Source organism: Setaria viridis, chromosome 4, assembly GCF_005286985.2.
Source record: "Setaria viridis chromosome 4, Setaria_viridis_v4.0, whole genome shotgun sequence".
Classification (NCBI taxonomy): domain Eukaryota; kingdom Viridiplantae; phylum Streptophyta; class Magnoliopsida; order Poales; family Poaceae; genus Setaria; species Setaria viridis.
Genome location: NC_048266.2, coordinates 30,784,935 through 30,797,167, shown reverse-complemented (window position 1 = coordinate 30,797,167; position 12,233 = coordinate 30,784,935). Strand labels below are relative to the sequence as shown.

At 43.1% G+C, this 12,233-nt stretch overlaps 2 protein-coding genes across 2 annotated transcripts; both read right to left on the bottom strand.

Moving 5' to 3' along the window:
• Positions 1 to 2,420: 2,420 nt before the first annotated feature.
• LOC140222513 (protein transport protein Sec61 subunit gamma-like) lies at positions 2,421 to 4,313 on the bottom strand. The gene is made up of 3 exons (XM_072293241.1): positions 4,123 to 4,313; positions 3,891 to 4,006; positions 2,421 to 2,637 (listed from the first exon to the last, which is right to left on the bottom strand). Exons 1-2 carry the CDS (start codon positions 4,214 to 4,216, stop codon positions 3,891 to 3,893), a joined length of 210 nt encoding a protein of 69 aa, XP_072149342.1. The 5' UTR covers positions 4,217 to 4,313; the 3' UTR covers positions 2,421 to 2,637.
• Positions 4,314 to 4,890: 577 nt separating this feature from the next.
• Positions 4,891 to 12,105, bottom strand: LOC117852080 (uncharacterized). Its single transcript, XM_034734008.2, has 11 exons — positions 11,388 to 12,105; positions 9,918 to 10,077; positions 9,741 to 9,835; positions 9,564 to 9,649; positions 9,319 to 9,487; positions 9,114 to 9,237; positions 8,803 to 8,960; positions 8,082 to 8,166; positions 7,786 to 7,995; positions 7,632 to 7,693; positions 4,891 to 7,007 (listed from the first exon to the last, which is right to left on the bottom strand). The coding sequence occupies exons 1-11, from the start codon at positions 11,729 to 11,731 to the stop codon at positions 5,447 to 5,449; spliced, it is 3,054 nt and encodes a 1,017-aa protein (XP_034589899.1). The 5' UTR covers positions 11,732 to 12,105; the 3' UTR covers positions 4,891 to 5,446.
• Positions 12,106 to 12,233: the final 128 nt, after the last annotated feature.

The window sequence follows — 12,233 nt, the reverse complement described above, 5'->3', positions numbered from 1 at the left end:
TTGCTGGGCTGGTGCATCAGTGCTGTGCGGCTCCCGGGTCAGCCAGATAGGAGCAGCAAATTTCTCGGAGGCTCTTGTTTTACTCGATCTCCTGCTATGGAATTCCTACACCGATCGACACACCAAGTGTAGATTCCACCCACAGAAGAAGGTGTACTCTCGTGGACATTCCACATCGCATTATTCTCATTTCTCAATCTGCCATCTTGGCTTAGCTTGTACTTTTGGCTAGGGAAAGAGGTACGATGGTATCGACACGCGTGGGCTACAGTGTCGCTACTCTGGTGGCAGCAACAGTTGCTGTGTTGTGTACTTTTGATGGGGCTTGCAAATTGCAAGCGGTAAGTGAGAATAATGCAGGCACGCCTAATTTGCTAATAACAAGCTTGATTGGCGCGCGTACATGCCGAACTGTGGCGACGTTCAGAAACTCCGAGGTCTAAACTAGCTTATATAGGAGTACTTCATATAGGAGAAAGAATATACTCCATCGTAGTCTCAGTACCTATGCGCAACTTTGCATAATAAGGGAGAAAAATAGAAAAGAAAAAGGAAAGGAGAAAGAAAAGGCAGGAGACGAAAAAGATTTATCGGTTAATCTACACTTATATTTATTAATCCTTTTCATTTCATACGAAAATCACATTATAAATTGAGAAAAATATAAAACTTAGAAATAGGCAAGGGCACATTGAAAATTTGAGCCGCTTCATCCATTCATGAAAATATAGAAGAACATGTTACGAACACTTTTCTAAATGATTTTAACTCCACCAGATAGGTGCTCACCATATATGAACTCCCAAGGAAGCTGTGATTTCTCAAGTCACCACAATTCGCTTTTTCCGATGCAACGAGAATATGTTTTAGGGTTCGAGGATTGTCGGGGGATTTCACTCCTTGTTTAGCGGGAGAACCAAGATGAGCGGCTGGCTCAACAGTGGTGACATACGTGGGGCAGCAAGGCAAGACGATGGTGGAGGACATGCATTTGGTGGGTAGGGTCGGAGCAAGTGCGTCCCGGTCAGGGGTGGAGGAAAGCCTATGGTCACCATGGTCATGACCCTAGGCGTGGGCCGAATTTCTCCGTACCATAGAACACTGTTGTAAAAAGTCCCAGCATAGTTAGACTGACCGGCCCTATGCTCTGGGCTAGCCCAGCTCCGCCCCTGGTCGCGGCGATGCCACAACAAAGCCATGTTAGTGCGGCGGTGGTCAGTAAGAAGCCTTCGCTTCAGCTTATAAGCCGGCTGAAAAGCTGAAATGGCTGATTTGTTGTGAGAGGAAAATACTATTTGGTGGCTGATAAGCCAGCTAAATAAGCTGAAGCGAACAGGCTAAATAGCATCTCGTGTTTCTATCTTCTGTTTTGATGTACAAGAGCCCCCAGTTGGCAGGGTCATTGACGAGCCAAGCTCGCTGGAGTTTGTAAGCCTCATAAGCGCCCGAGCCAGTAACCAAGCTTAAGTTTGATTTATTTGCAGTTCGAGTTCATCTTGAAAGGAGATTAAAACACTCTAAACATGGGTAATAGCAACCCCTAAGCTTTTTTAAGGACTTAAAGCTTCGTTTCAGTAAGTTTTTGGATCGATCTAATGGCCCAAAATATCTCCTATCCAGGGACTTTGGACAATTGGAAAAGCGCCTCCGTGGAAAGCGCTGCTGCAGAACCCTAAACAGGACCCAAATAAGATGGAACATAATGTTACAAAGTTTATATAAAGATATATACGTATTTTGTGAAGTTTGATATGATGGCCACTTGTCTAACCAAAATCTTATAAAAAACGTTGCCAACTTACATTGCATATTGAAAAAGCAGCTTGTAGATTTTTTTTTAAAAGCTAGATTGTGACAAGATAAATTAGATTTTTTAAGTCTGGATTGTTAGAGAACACCAAAATATTTTTTAAAGAAAAGAGACCTTTTGCATCTTATTAACCAAAGAGATACGACTTTAGGCTACGGTTAGCTCAGCTCCAATCAATAATCCCCAGGTAACCCCAAGAATTCACTAAGTTAACACACGCGACACGATGTTCAATAATCCCCAGAGAACCCCAAGAATTCACATAAGTTAACACATGCGACACGATGTTTGGTTCTGGCCTGTGATTCGCTGCCTGGACCAAGCAGCATGCTCACGCCGTCAGGCCGTCGATTTCATCAGCCTGGGGCCATGATTGCTGCCTGGCTCAGGACTGTAACCAAACAAGCCCGATATGCATCTAGTTTCAGAAATGCGAGTTTAGGAGCCATGCAAGATCCTTCACTCTCTTCTTGGCGAGCACATACAACACCTATTTGCATCGAGATTCTTTGAGCGCTAGGCATTCTGATTTCAGATATGCTGAAAACATACCACTACATCACGGTTACCATCACACCAAAGAGCTGTACGGACAGCCAATGAACTCAGCTTAACAGAACAATATACGAAACTTTCTTTCACGACTCACTATTTCATCAAGGTCTACTCAAAATCAGGTACACAGACATCCGGAAGTCTTAACAGTACGACGATTACTCTAGTAACACGAAAGAGAAAAACTGTCTTTAACAATACTATTTGAAAGACGATCCTCGTTATCCTTCACTCTCCTCAAAAAGTATTGCACTACTCCCATGCTAGTCAGTCTGCAGGAGTACACAAAAGACTGGGTAAGTTTGTGAGTACACATATCACGCTCACACAAGAACAGTACAGTACTAATCTTAGCTAGACGGATCGCACACGGCTGCTATTTATATACGCAACATGAATTTGACGAGTTTAATAATTAATACAGCAGTGCCCAGTGCCATAAGTAACAGAACATGCCTGTGGTTTGATGACATCAGAGCATTGCTTTCCTACCTTACATATCTTCCAATAATATTTTCCCAAGAATTTCAAAGTTTTAGCAGAATGTCTGCTCCTAGAATTGACAGGTGACACTTATAGCCAATATGGTTAGGAAGGCAATGCTTTGTTTTAACTTTTACAATTCCTCAAACAGAAACAGGGAAAATACAGTCTGATCAAACAGAATAATGGGCAGCTACAGTTAGATGGGAATCAGTCCACTTTATATGCAACCATCCATCCAAAATCACAGAAAAACCTACAAAATACTTTCTGCACAATTGATCATCAGTTGTTGCTACGATACTAGATCAGGTTTTGTACAACAGATCCATATGTGGAGCAACAAACCGTCATGATTCCAGATATCGATGGACATTGCTAGCATACAACACAAACTTGAACCACCTAGTTCAAAGTACTGCAAAAAATGACTCTTAAGACAAAAACAAATCAAGTCATCACTTGAGCTTAGTAATGGCTGGTTGGACCATTGGACAAGATTTTATAGGTCCCATATGGAGGAATGATTATAGCCTTATAGGCATCGAACAATAGCAAGTACTGGCAGAGACTCTCAACAGCAATTCATGGGGGAAATATTCCTAGTTGTACTCCCAAAACCTCTGGTGAACTACAAATTGATAAACTCAGGCTGACATACTATCACCAAGTTCACAAAAACCTGTAGGAATCAACAGCATATCCAATCTGTTCCTAACTTCCTATTGTAAATTTAACAGATGAACTTCTGCTAAATCAACTGTTAGATTTATTTCTAAGAAATATCTGACCACCAATGATGCACAGGATAAAATCCAGTGCCCAGTTACCACCTAATCGAATCATATGCCACGAACACAGAATTCACAATCGAATTGGACAATAATTCTCAGGTCGGCCGAGATCTACAAGCCCCACCGCATGCACAGAGTCAAACAAAGTCTCAAACAGAAGCGCACACCGCAGATCACTGAACCACGATAATAAAACAACCGGATCTAACGGAGGGGAGCGAGCGAGTAAGGGAACCAGTGGCACGCACCTAGCCGGAACCGACGATGATATTGTTGATGGGGATGAAGATGAGCTTGACGAAGAAGCCGACGAAGCCCATGACGACGAACCCGATCGCCGTCCGCGCCGCCACCTTGGTGAACTCTGCGCACACATACATACACAGATCGGATTCAACCACTGCCAGATCTGGCGAAGGCAGAACACAAAACGGCTCGGATTGGAAACAGGGCGGCGGATGGAGGGAGCCTGGCACGTACCCTTGCGGTCGGGCTTGTGGCAGCGCTTGACGAGGCGGACGCTGTCCTTGGCGAAGTCGCGGAGGGGATCCACCACCGAGTCGATCGCGTCCATGGCGGCCGGGCGAGATCTCGAGACGAGGACGCGGGGTGTGGAAGGAAGCCGCCGCGAGGATGCGGTTTTGCCTTTGGGAAGTTTGTTTGCCTTTGCTGACGGGTGGTCCCTTTATAAGCTCGGCTTCACCACTTTGCTTGTTCAGTTTGTTTGTCCGGATTTCCTTTCCCTTTTGATCGTCTCGACGTCTCCGTCCGTCCACGACATTCCACGATTATCAACCGTAGATCAGTCTCCGATGCTATGATCTACGGTTGATAGTCACAATCCTACATTTCTCGAAATTTATACTTACTGCACCCTAAATTCTCAACATTTATACTCACTCCGGCCATAATTCTAGGTCATTTTTAAATATATGAAGTCAAGCTAATTAGCTCAATAACTTTAATAATTTCTTTTGAAATATATGATCAGATTATTCGATTGCTACAGAATCGAAAACATATTAAATCAGTTATTAAAAAACATATTAAATCAATATACATGTTTTGTACTAAACGTTCACATGACCTTTTAAGATCGCCAAATTAACGTTAAAAGGAACGGTGAGAGACTATCATTCTACAGGCGATATATGCTAACAGGACAGCAACCAGCCGCAGGCATCCAGCAATCCAACAAATACATGCTGCACAAGAACAAAAAGAAGCCAATATACACCCAGAACAATATGTGGAAATCATTGAGGCGTTGAAAATTTCACGTATTTTGAAGTGACCACAAGAATTTCGTTCCGAGTTCCATCCATCATCGTGCAGTAAAGATCAAAATGGTGTTTCTAAAAGGGGATGCAAAAAGAAGGTGAAAGCCATGAGAATTTCCTCTTATCACTCTACAATTGATTCAGCTTTCATGACACGGGAGTCAGCAGTTCCAGTTTATTTAGCTATGGACCAAGTAAGCCTACGCTCAGCTATGTACCTAATGCTAATTCCAACAAAATAGCATGGCATCAGGGGAGCATCTGCGCTTCTGCAAATTGTGTGGAAGCCCAGAGATACTCCTCTCCAATCATCTGACAAGTGGGAGCCACGTGGTGAATGAGGCAAAATTACTATTCAGGCAAACAATGCTTGCTCCAATCGCAGTTTCTAACAATCAATCGACCAGCATTTACTTCCTAGCTCACAGTAGTTCAGTTTATGTACCTTCGCCCCACATGAGCACACAAGTTTACTAGTATGCTCGAATGACCATTCTCACCCGCTATGAAATGCAGCCACACTTCTATTGGGCATCAATACCATTCTGCTCAAAAAATTTTGAGGTTACTCGTCGTCGCAATCCATCATGCTCAGATCCCGTGCTTTTCTTGGAGACCAACATGGAAGGTGTGTCATCCCTTTGGCAACCCATGCCATTCACACCGGGGGTTCCATCACTGCCATTTTCTTGCCGACAACTGGTATTATTGGTGGCAAAAATTGAATGGCTATTTTCATCAAGGTGGTCAGTAGCTGCTCTTACTTGGAACAAAGAGCCATTTATTGTGCAATCTGAACACCTTTCTTCTACATGGTCAGGCACTACAGCAGCACCATTAGATTTTTGCACCATTACATGGTCAGAGCTTGTGCCTAGGATGACAGATTCCCTGATGTTATTACTTGGCTTGCTGTTGCCATTCTCAAAGGATGATGATGTACCATTACCAAACGGCAAACGATCATCTACTTTGACTGAATTTCCTCTAGAAGGCGGCCTTGCGAGGAAGCCCCTGGGTAAGAATGACAGATCCCCTTGGGAAGCTTTTGATGGTTTCCCACTGCTTGTACTACTGCAGTTTTTGTTGATGCTTGATGGTTCACTGTAAGATCTTGGCTCAAAACCATGAGAAACTAAAGGCACATCTCGCCTGTCTGCATGCAAAGAGCTATTGCTAGATCGTGTATCACTATTGACCGTGCAGTAATTGCCATTACTGGATTTTGCCAAAATATCTCCATTGCACTTTTCACTTCTTGATGACGGGCTGTTGCCATAGGAATCGGGAAGAACTCCTTGGTCTGAGCCGCTGAGATATTCATTGCAATGGCCATTTAACTTTCGAGAGGAACCAGCACTATTGCCATCAACGTGATCCTCTTCGGCAAAGGAAGACCTCTTTCTTGAGGGCTTATCAAGGAAACCAAGAGCAAATGTTGATTTTGGTTTTACTGCCATCCCATTTGATAAGATTGGGACTGATGTTTTATTGTCCATCCTTCTGATTGAACCATCTAAGGCAGGTTGTTGTTCATCACATCTCTCAACTTCTGTGCCAGCTTCAGTATCAACATCCATATAATCAACTGAATCAATACATGAGGTGGGCTCCTCACGTTGCTCTGCAAAGGAATGAACTGAAGACGCTTCACTCATGGAATTGCCAAATTCCACAGAGCTCATGGTAGTAGGACCACCTTCAACCGGAGGGCTAAGTGGCACAGATCTCAAGGAAGTAGAGGCTTCCAATGGAGAACATGGAACTCTAGTATCTTCAAGAACATCTGATACTGGTGAACCTAGCAAATCTACTTCAGTGCTAACGAATTTCTCAGCCTCAATGCTTGTATGTAGATCCAAGTCTGATTCCTGGTCCTTGATATCCATTTTATGCAAAGATTTATTATTGGATTCAGAATCCTGTTGTAACAGATCTACTGAAGACTCCAAAGGTGATTCACAGTTTAATGTTGCATCCTCTGGTATCATATGGTTTTGTCCATTTAAAGGGAGCACTTTGCACTGTTGTTGCTGTTTCACTGGTTCCTCAACTGTAGCAAGTGGCCTGGGACGAGCAGTTCTCCTGTAGAGTCAAATGGAAAAGGAAAGCTTATCAATTCTTAAGTCCAGAACAGCACAAAGCTCATTCTGACAAGTACTAATTAGATATATAAGAAAGTGGATTTAATGGAGAGAACATCTAAAAAATTAGAAAGGGGACAATAATGTTCAAAAAGGGTAAAGTAATATTAGATAATTATGATTTTATTCGGTATTTAGCTGCTAGGTGAAACCATATGAGCCAATGATAATACACAAAGCAGCACATTGTATATAACAGCAGTTCATAGTTCATACTGATACTGGTTTAGGTTGGTTTGACGATATATTTCCAGTCCACGGTATGGTGTCTATCTTTCATTTTCCGAAACAAGCAATATGGATTTTTCTTTCATTAGTGCAATTATATTTGATTGACGATGAGTCGATGCAGAGCACACAATTCAGGAAACACCAGTAGAAATGTAAAATAGTAAGAAGTACAAATGATCTACTCAAGGTGTCATCGAGCAGCAACATGGAAGTAGTAAAGGATTTCCAAAAGGTACACATGTGACATTTTCTTTTTAAGGATTGCACCCGACCCTGTACGAAAATGAGACTGATGACCATAGGCAGGCATCAAAATCATTTTAACAGCAATTACCTGCTATATAGAAGCATATAAGCACCTTGAGCATGTACTTCCTCCTCATCAACAGTCATAACCTGCATATGCAAAAAAGCAAGCAAGCAAACTGAAAAATTTGCAATTATGACAGATTTATTTTTGTGGTAACAATATTAAAGTGAAAGTGTACCTTGCAATCATCGATTTTATACCAATTTCCTCGAGAACCTTTGATGTAACATATGTAATGGCCAAAAAATGACGCATTCAGCATATCCAGATGAACAACGACAGCATAGAGATCATAAAGGTCACTTCCATCAGTACTACTCATGTATGGTGTTAGATCTAACTCCATAGGGAATGTAACTCTCTTGTTCAGTTTCCCAAATCTACCACTCTGTTGCAGCCACATGAAATCTTGTTATGCAAAGTTGTTATAATACAATCAGGCAATGTTATTAGTATACTTTGAAAAAAACTGACCTGAAATCTTTTGAGAGTGATAGTGAGTATATTTGGAGCTTGATGAACTGAAAGATGCTTCCGTGCTTTCACATAGTCATTGCATCTGCATAGAAGAATGTTGAATGCTTTGATTTGAAGGTATTCTACAAACTCAAACTTTAATAAGACCACCGGGAAATACGTATGCTATATGCTTTGAGTTGAGCAAGAATAAAGTACTTTTTTGTATAAACTTGGTCAAACTTAAAAAAGTTTGACTTAGGACAAAACTAAAATGACTTGTTTTTGAGAAGGAGGGAGTCGATTGTTACAGAAATTATGAAAGATGCATCACCGGGTACAATATGATGTCAGAAGACACCTCATACGAGTACCTAAACTAGTAATTGCTACATGCAATTGGCTTAAATACAAATATTTCTAGTACTTCTGCATTAAACTAACCAACACACATAGATTAACCAGCTCACCAGAATATGATGCAGTTCAAGTACTCATGTCTACACAAGTACACAGTACTGTTTTGGACTTTTAGCATTCATGTCCATGCATTAACAAGAATTTTAAACGTGCATAAGAGACAGGATTATGTGCTATGCACTGATCATTAGAAATAAATAGTATTCAATTAAACTAAATTGGTCTACAAATAGACGCACAGTAACAAAACCTGCAAGAAGTGTATGTGTCCAGAACTAAAGGTACTTTGAAATAAGCACTTGCACAAAACCACACTTACCCATCACATTTATACTTATTATCTCCATCAAGCCACTCGACAGCAGTAAACTGATCCAAGCACTTTTCCAAGGATTCAGCATCACCTTGAATTTCAACTGTCAAGTCCATCATATTGTCATAACGGTTTGAGACCATTCCGCATGCGGTACATTGAACCTGCACACATCCTTCAGGTCAGGCATTATATTTGATAAATTGTAATGGATGCATAAACAGCTGACTTAGTTCAGAGAAGAGCACAGCGGAAAGAAGACTAAATTCATTGATTTTAACCCATTGTCCTATAATTAAAGTGGAAACACAAGAAACCTGTGACTGCAGACGCCCACCAAATATGTGCTGAATTATGGTTGTCTCTTGGGTGCTAAGATCTACAGCCTTCTCACCTCCATATTCATCAAGACAAGCAGATTGCATCTTATCAATTGCAAACCTGCAAGTAACACAGAATACTGAATTGAAGATGATACAACAGAGAGCCATCCATGTAAACCAAGCAAAGAAAGTAAATCACCTCATGAATTCATGAGCATCCTCTTGCCTGCCATAGCCCAGATTGCCACCAATATTTGGCAGATGAGAAAGAATGTTCATAGGAGAAAATGGGTGTATACTTTCACTAGCTCTTTGAATATGAAATTGGAGCTCACACAAGAAACACCAATCTTCATGTTTCGTAGAACCTGAAACATATAGATTTGAACAATTTGAAGCAAAGAACTAGATGTCAATGTATACTCATTATAGACAATCACATACATTCCCTGCTATGGTCTTTTCCTAAAAGATAGGCCACAAGTGGTCTCGTGCATGAGAGACATTGTAAAACCACGTTAGCAAAGCAACTGCACAGACGAAAAAGGATCAATGAGGTACATTTAAGAAGCGTGTGTAAAGCTAACATTGGTAACAGAAGAAAGTATTACTCAACCATACCTGTTGCCACAATTCATAAGCCCACAAGGTATGTAATCGAAGTCCTTCCAATTGTACAGCTTTAAAAATTCATCATAAGAAAAGAGTAGCTGACCCTGTGAATGGTGCATGCACATGAAAAATGTTGCTGATACATGATGCATACATATTTCTAGGTTAAAGAGTATATACACTTACCTTCTTTATTTTTTTACTGGTGGGCACCAATGAGATGCGACCAAAACCTGATGATTTCTTGCTGTTGGCCTCAACTCCACGGGATAACTTGTCAGCATTCATCGGTTTGCACTTGGATTTATGACCAGCTTCCCAATGCTTTGTCTGACATTCTTGAGAACTAAACAAGAGCATAAACATTTAAATAAAAACAAGAGCAAAACAACAGCACTGTGACAACTGACTACTAACAGTATAACAGGGTTCTGTGACTATTATTCATTGGATGCATAGACATGGAAGATAATAAATAGACTCCAAGCATGATAATTAGAACAACTTTTACAATGATACTAAAAATAACATGCACACTCTTGAAAAAGAAACACTACCGACATTGCACTGGAGGGCACAGATTCATCACAGAACATAGTAGGTCAGCAAGTTCCATATAGCCTACAGAGCAATATTGCCAAACAGGATAAAATCATCCCCATTACACCCAGTTGAGATCCATTTTGGTTTCAAATTCAATAACCAAAGTACCTCTTAGAAAATGAACTTTGTAGTGTTGTGTGGACATTATCATTTATCAGCATTTAAATAGGATATAAGAGCAGCATTGGCTACATGCTCTCATTAGTCATAATAGAAAAATCACTTGCAAAAGTTTTAAACTCATGAAGCAAGAATAAAGTCTTGAAAAGAATTTGCCTCCACTCGACAGAATGCAACAATCCAAACAAAATGTTAAGAACAGGGGAATTCCATTTCGTCACCAGTTCATCACCTTTTCCACTCTTTGTTGCTTTATTTTTCACCAAATAGGTCTCATCGGAGTGAAAATTACACTACGCTATGATGCATTGAACAGGGGGGTTACCAATTTCAAGCATGATCACCTCAAAAAATCACCTATGACTTCCACACTGGAACAAATATACAATCTCCAGCTATGTAAACGGATTATCACACTCTCCAGGACAATACGATCAAGGCTGGCTCCGTGCTTCCTCGCATAGCCACTCATCCACCACACAATCAATCAGAGGCTAAATCTCCTTTCCAACACGGGAAACCTCAATAATGACAACAAACAAGAACCAGAAATCACACAAACAAGCATGCAAGATCATGTGTTGTCTGCATCTCCCACGCAAGCACCCTGACCAAAACAGCACACTGCAGAAACCCCACTCAAGAACCTCGCAAGATCAGAGATACTTAGCGATTGCATGTACTCTGATGCACGGACAACGAAATCACCCACCCGAAACATCAATTTCCCAAGAAAATAAGCCACGATTGTGAAATCAGATTCTACAACCTTGCAAGATCCCGGTACAATCCCCCACACGATCAACCAAATCACATGGCAGAAGCGACAAATTCCGCTGGGAACTCGGCAAGAATGCAAGATCACACGCAGCGCCATACCCATTACTAGGCAATACCAGGAAGGGGCAGGGGAGGAAAGAGGAGGAGACGCACCAGTACCGCACGCGCTTGCACCGGGAGCACTTCTTGGAGGTGACGACGCCGCACGCGGCGCAGGGCCCGGACCCGGAGACCTCCCCGGCGGCGGGCCCCTCCTCCTGCCGCCTCCCCTTGGGCGACATCGGGTAGTCGGGCAAGCTGTGGTGGTGGTGGTGGTGATCGTCGTAGGAGGCGGCGAACCCCGCGGCGTCGACGACGAAGTAGCGCGAGGCGGCACGGCGCACGGCGACGACGGCCGCGGAGAAGAGCACGAGCCCGACGAACGCCGCCTGAATCACCGCCGAGAGGTCGAGTCCCAGGCCCGCGCCGCCGCCTCCGCCTCCACCTCCGCCCAGCATCTAATATAGCCGGGCCCTAGGGTTAGGGTTCCGCGCCCGGCGTCCGGCACCGACCATCCGAATGCCACCCGGCGTGAGGCGCCCGGACACGGAGAGGCGCGAGGACGAGTCCGAATCGAGGTGGTCGCGCTGCACGGCCACGCCACGCCCCCGCGCCGCACTCCCCAGCCGGAGCCGGAAGGGACACTGCCGCTTTTTCTCCTGTTGGGCTCTTCCCCCGCGCTGCCGCCGCTGACGGGTGGGCCGGGGGAGCTGTGGGGCCGGGGTGGCAGTGGAGGGGGTGGAACGAGTCAACGCCGCGGTCGCGGAAATGGTGGGGGGAAGCGAGGCGTCTTGCTCGTTCGTTCTACAAGAGTCTCCTCGGCCTACGCGTCCATGCAAACAAGGGAAAAGGCAAGGTTCTATGCACAACATCCACCTTCCTGCTTCTATTGCCTTTCTCTGAAAGAGAGTTGAGCCTTCCAGGCACCTCTGGAGATATGACGAGAGAATATTTCCTTTC

Bases quoted from the DNA above. Each gene is read 5' to 3' on its own strand.
- LOC140222513 (XM_072293241.1), bottom strand. From the start codon at position 4,216: ATGGACGCGATCGACTCGGTGGTGGATCCCCTCCGCGACTTCGCCAAG. The intron at 4,007-4,122 runs GTACGTGCCAGG...ATGTGTGCGCAG, and splicing joins CCACAAGCCCGACCGCAAGG to AGTTCACCAAGGTGGCGGCG.
- LOC117852080 (XM_034734008.2), bottom strand. From the start codon at position 11,731: ATGCTGGGCGGAGGTGGAGGCGGAGGCGGCGGCGCGGGCCTGGGACTC. The intron at 9,836-9,917 runs GTAAGTGTATAT...CACCATTCACAG, and splicing joins CCAGTAAAAAAATAAAGAAG to GGTCAGCTACTCTTTTCTTA. The intron at 7,008-7,631 runs GTAATTGCTGTT...TTGACTCTACAG, and splicing joins TATATGCTTCTATATAGCAG to GAGAACTGCTCGTCCCAGGC.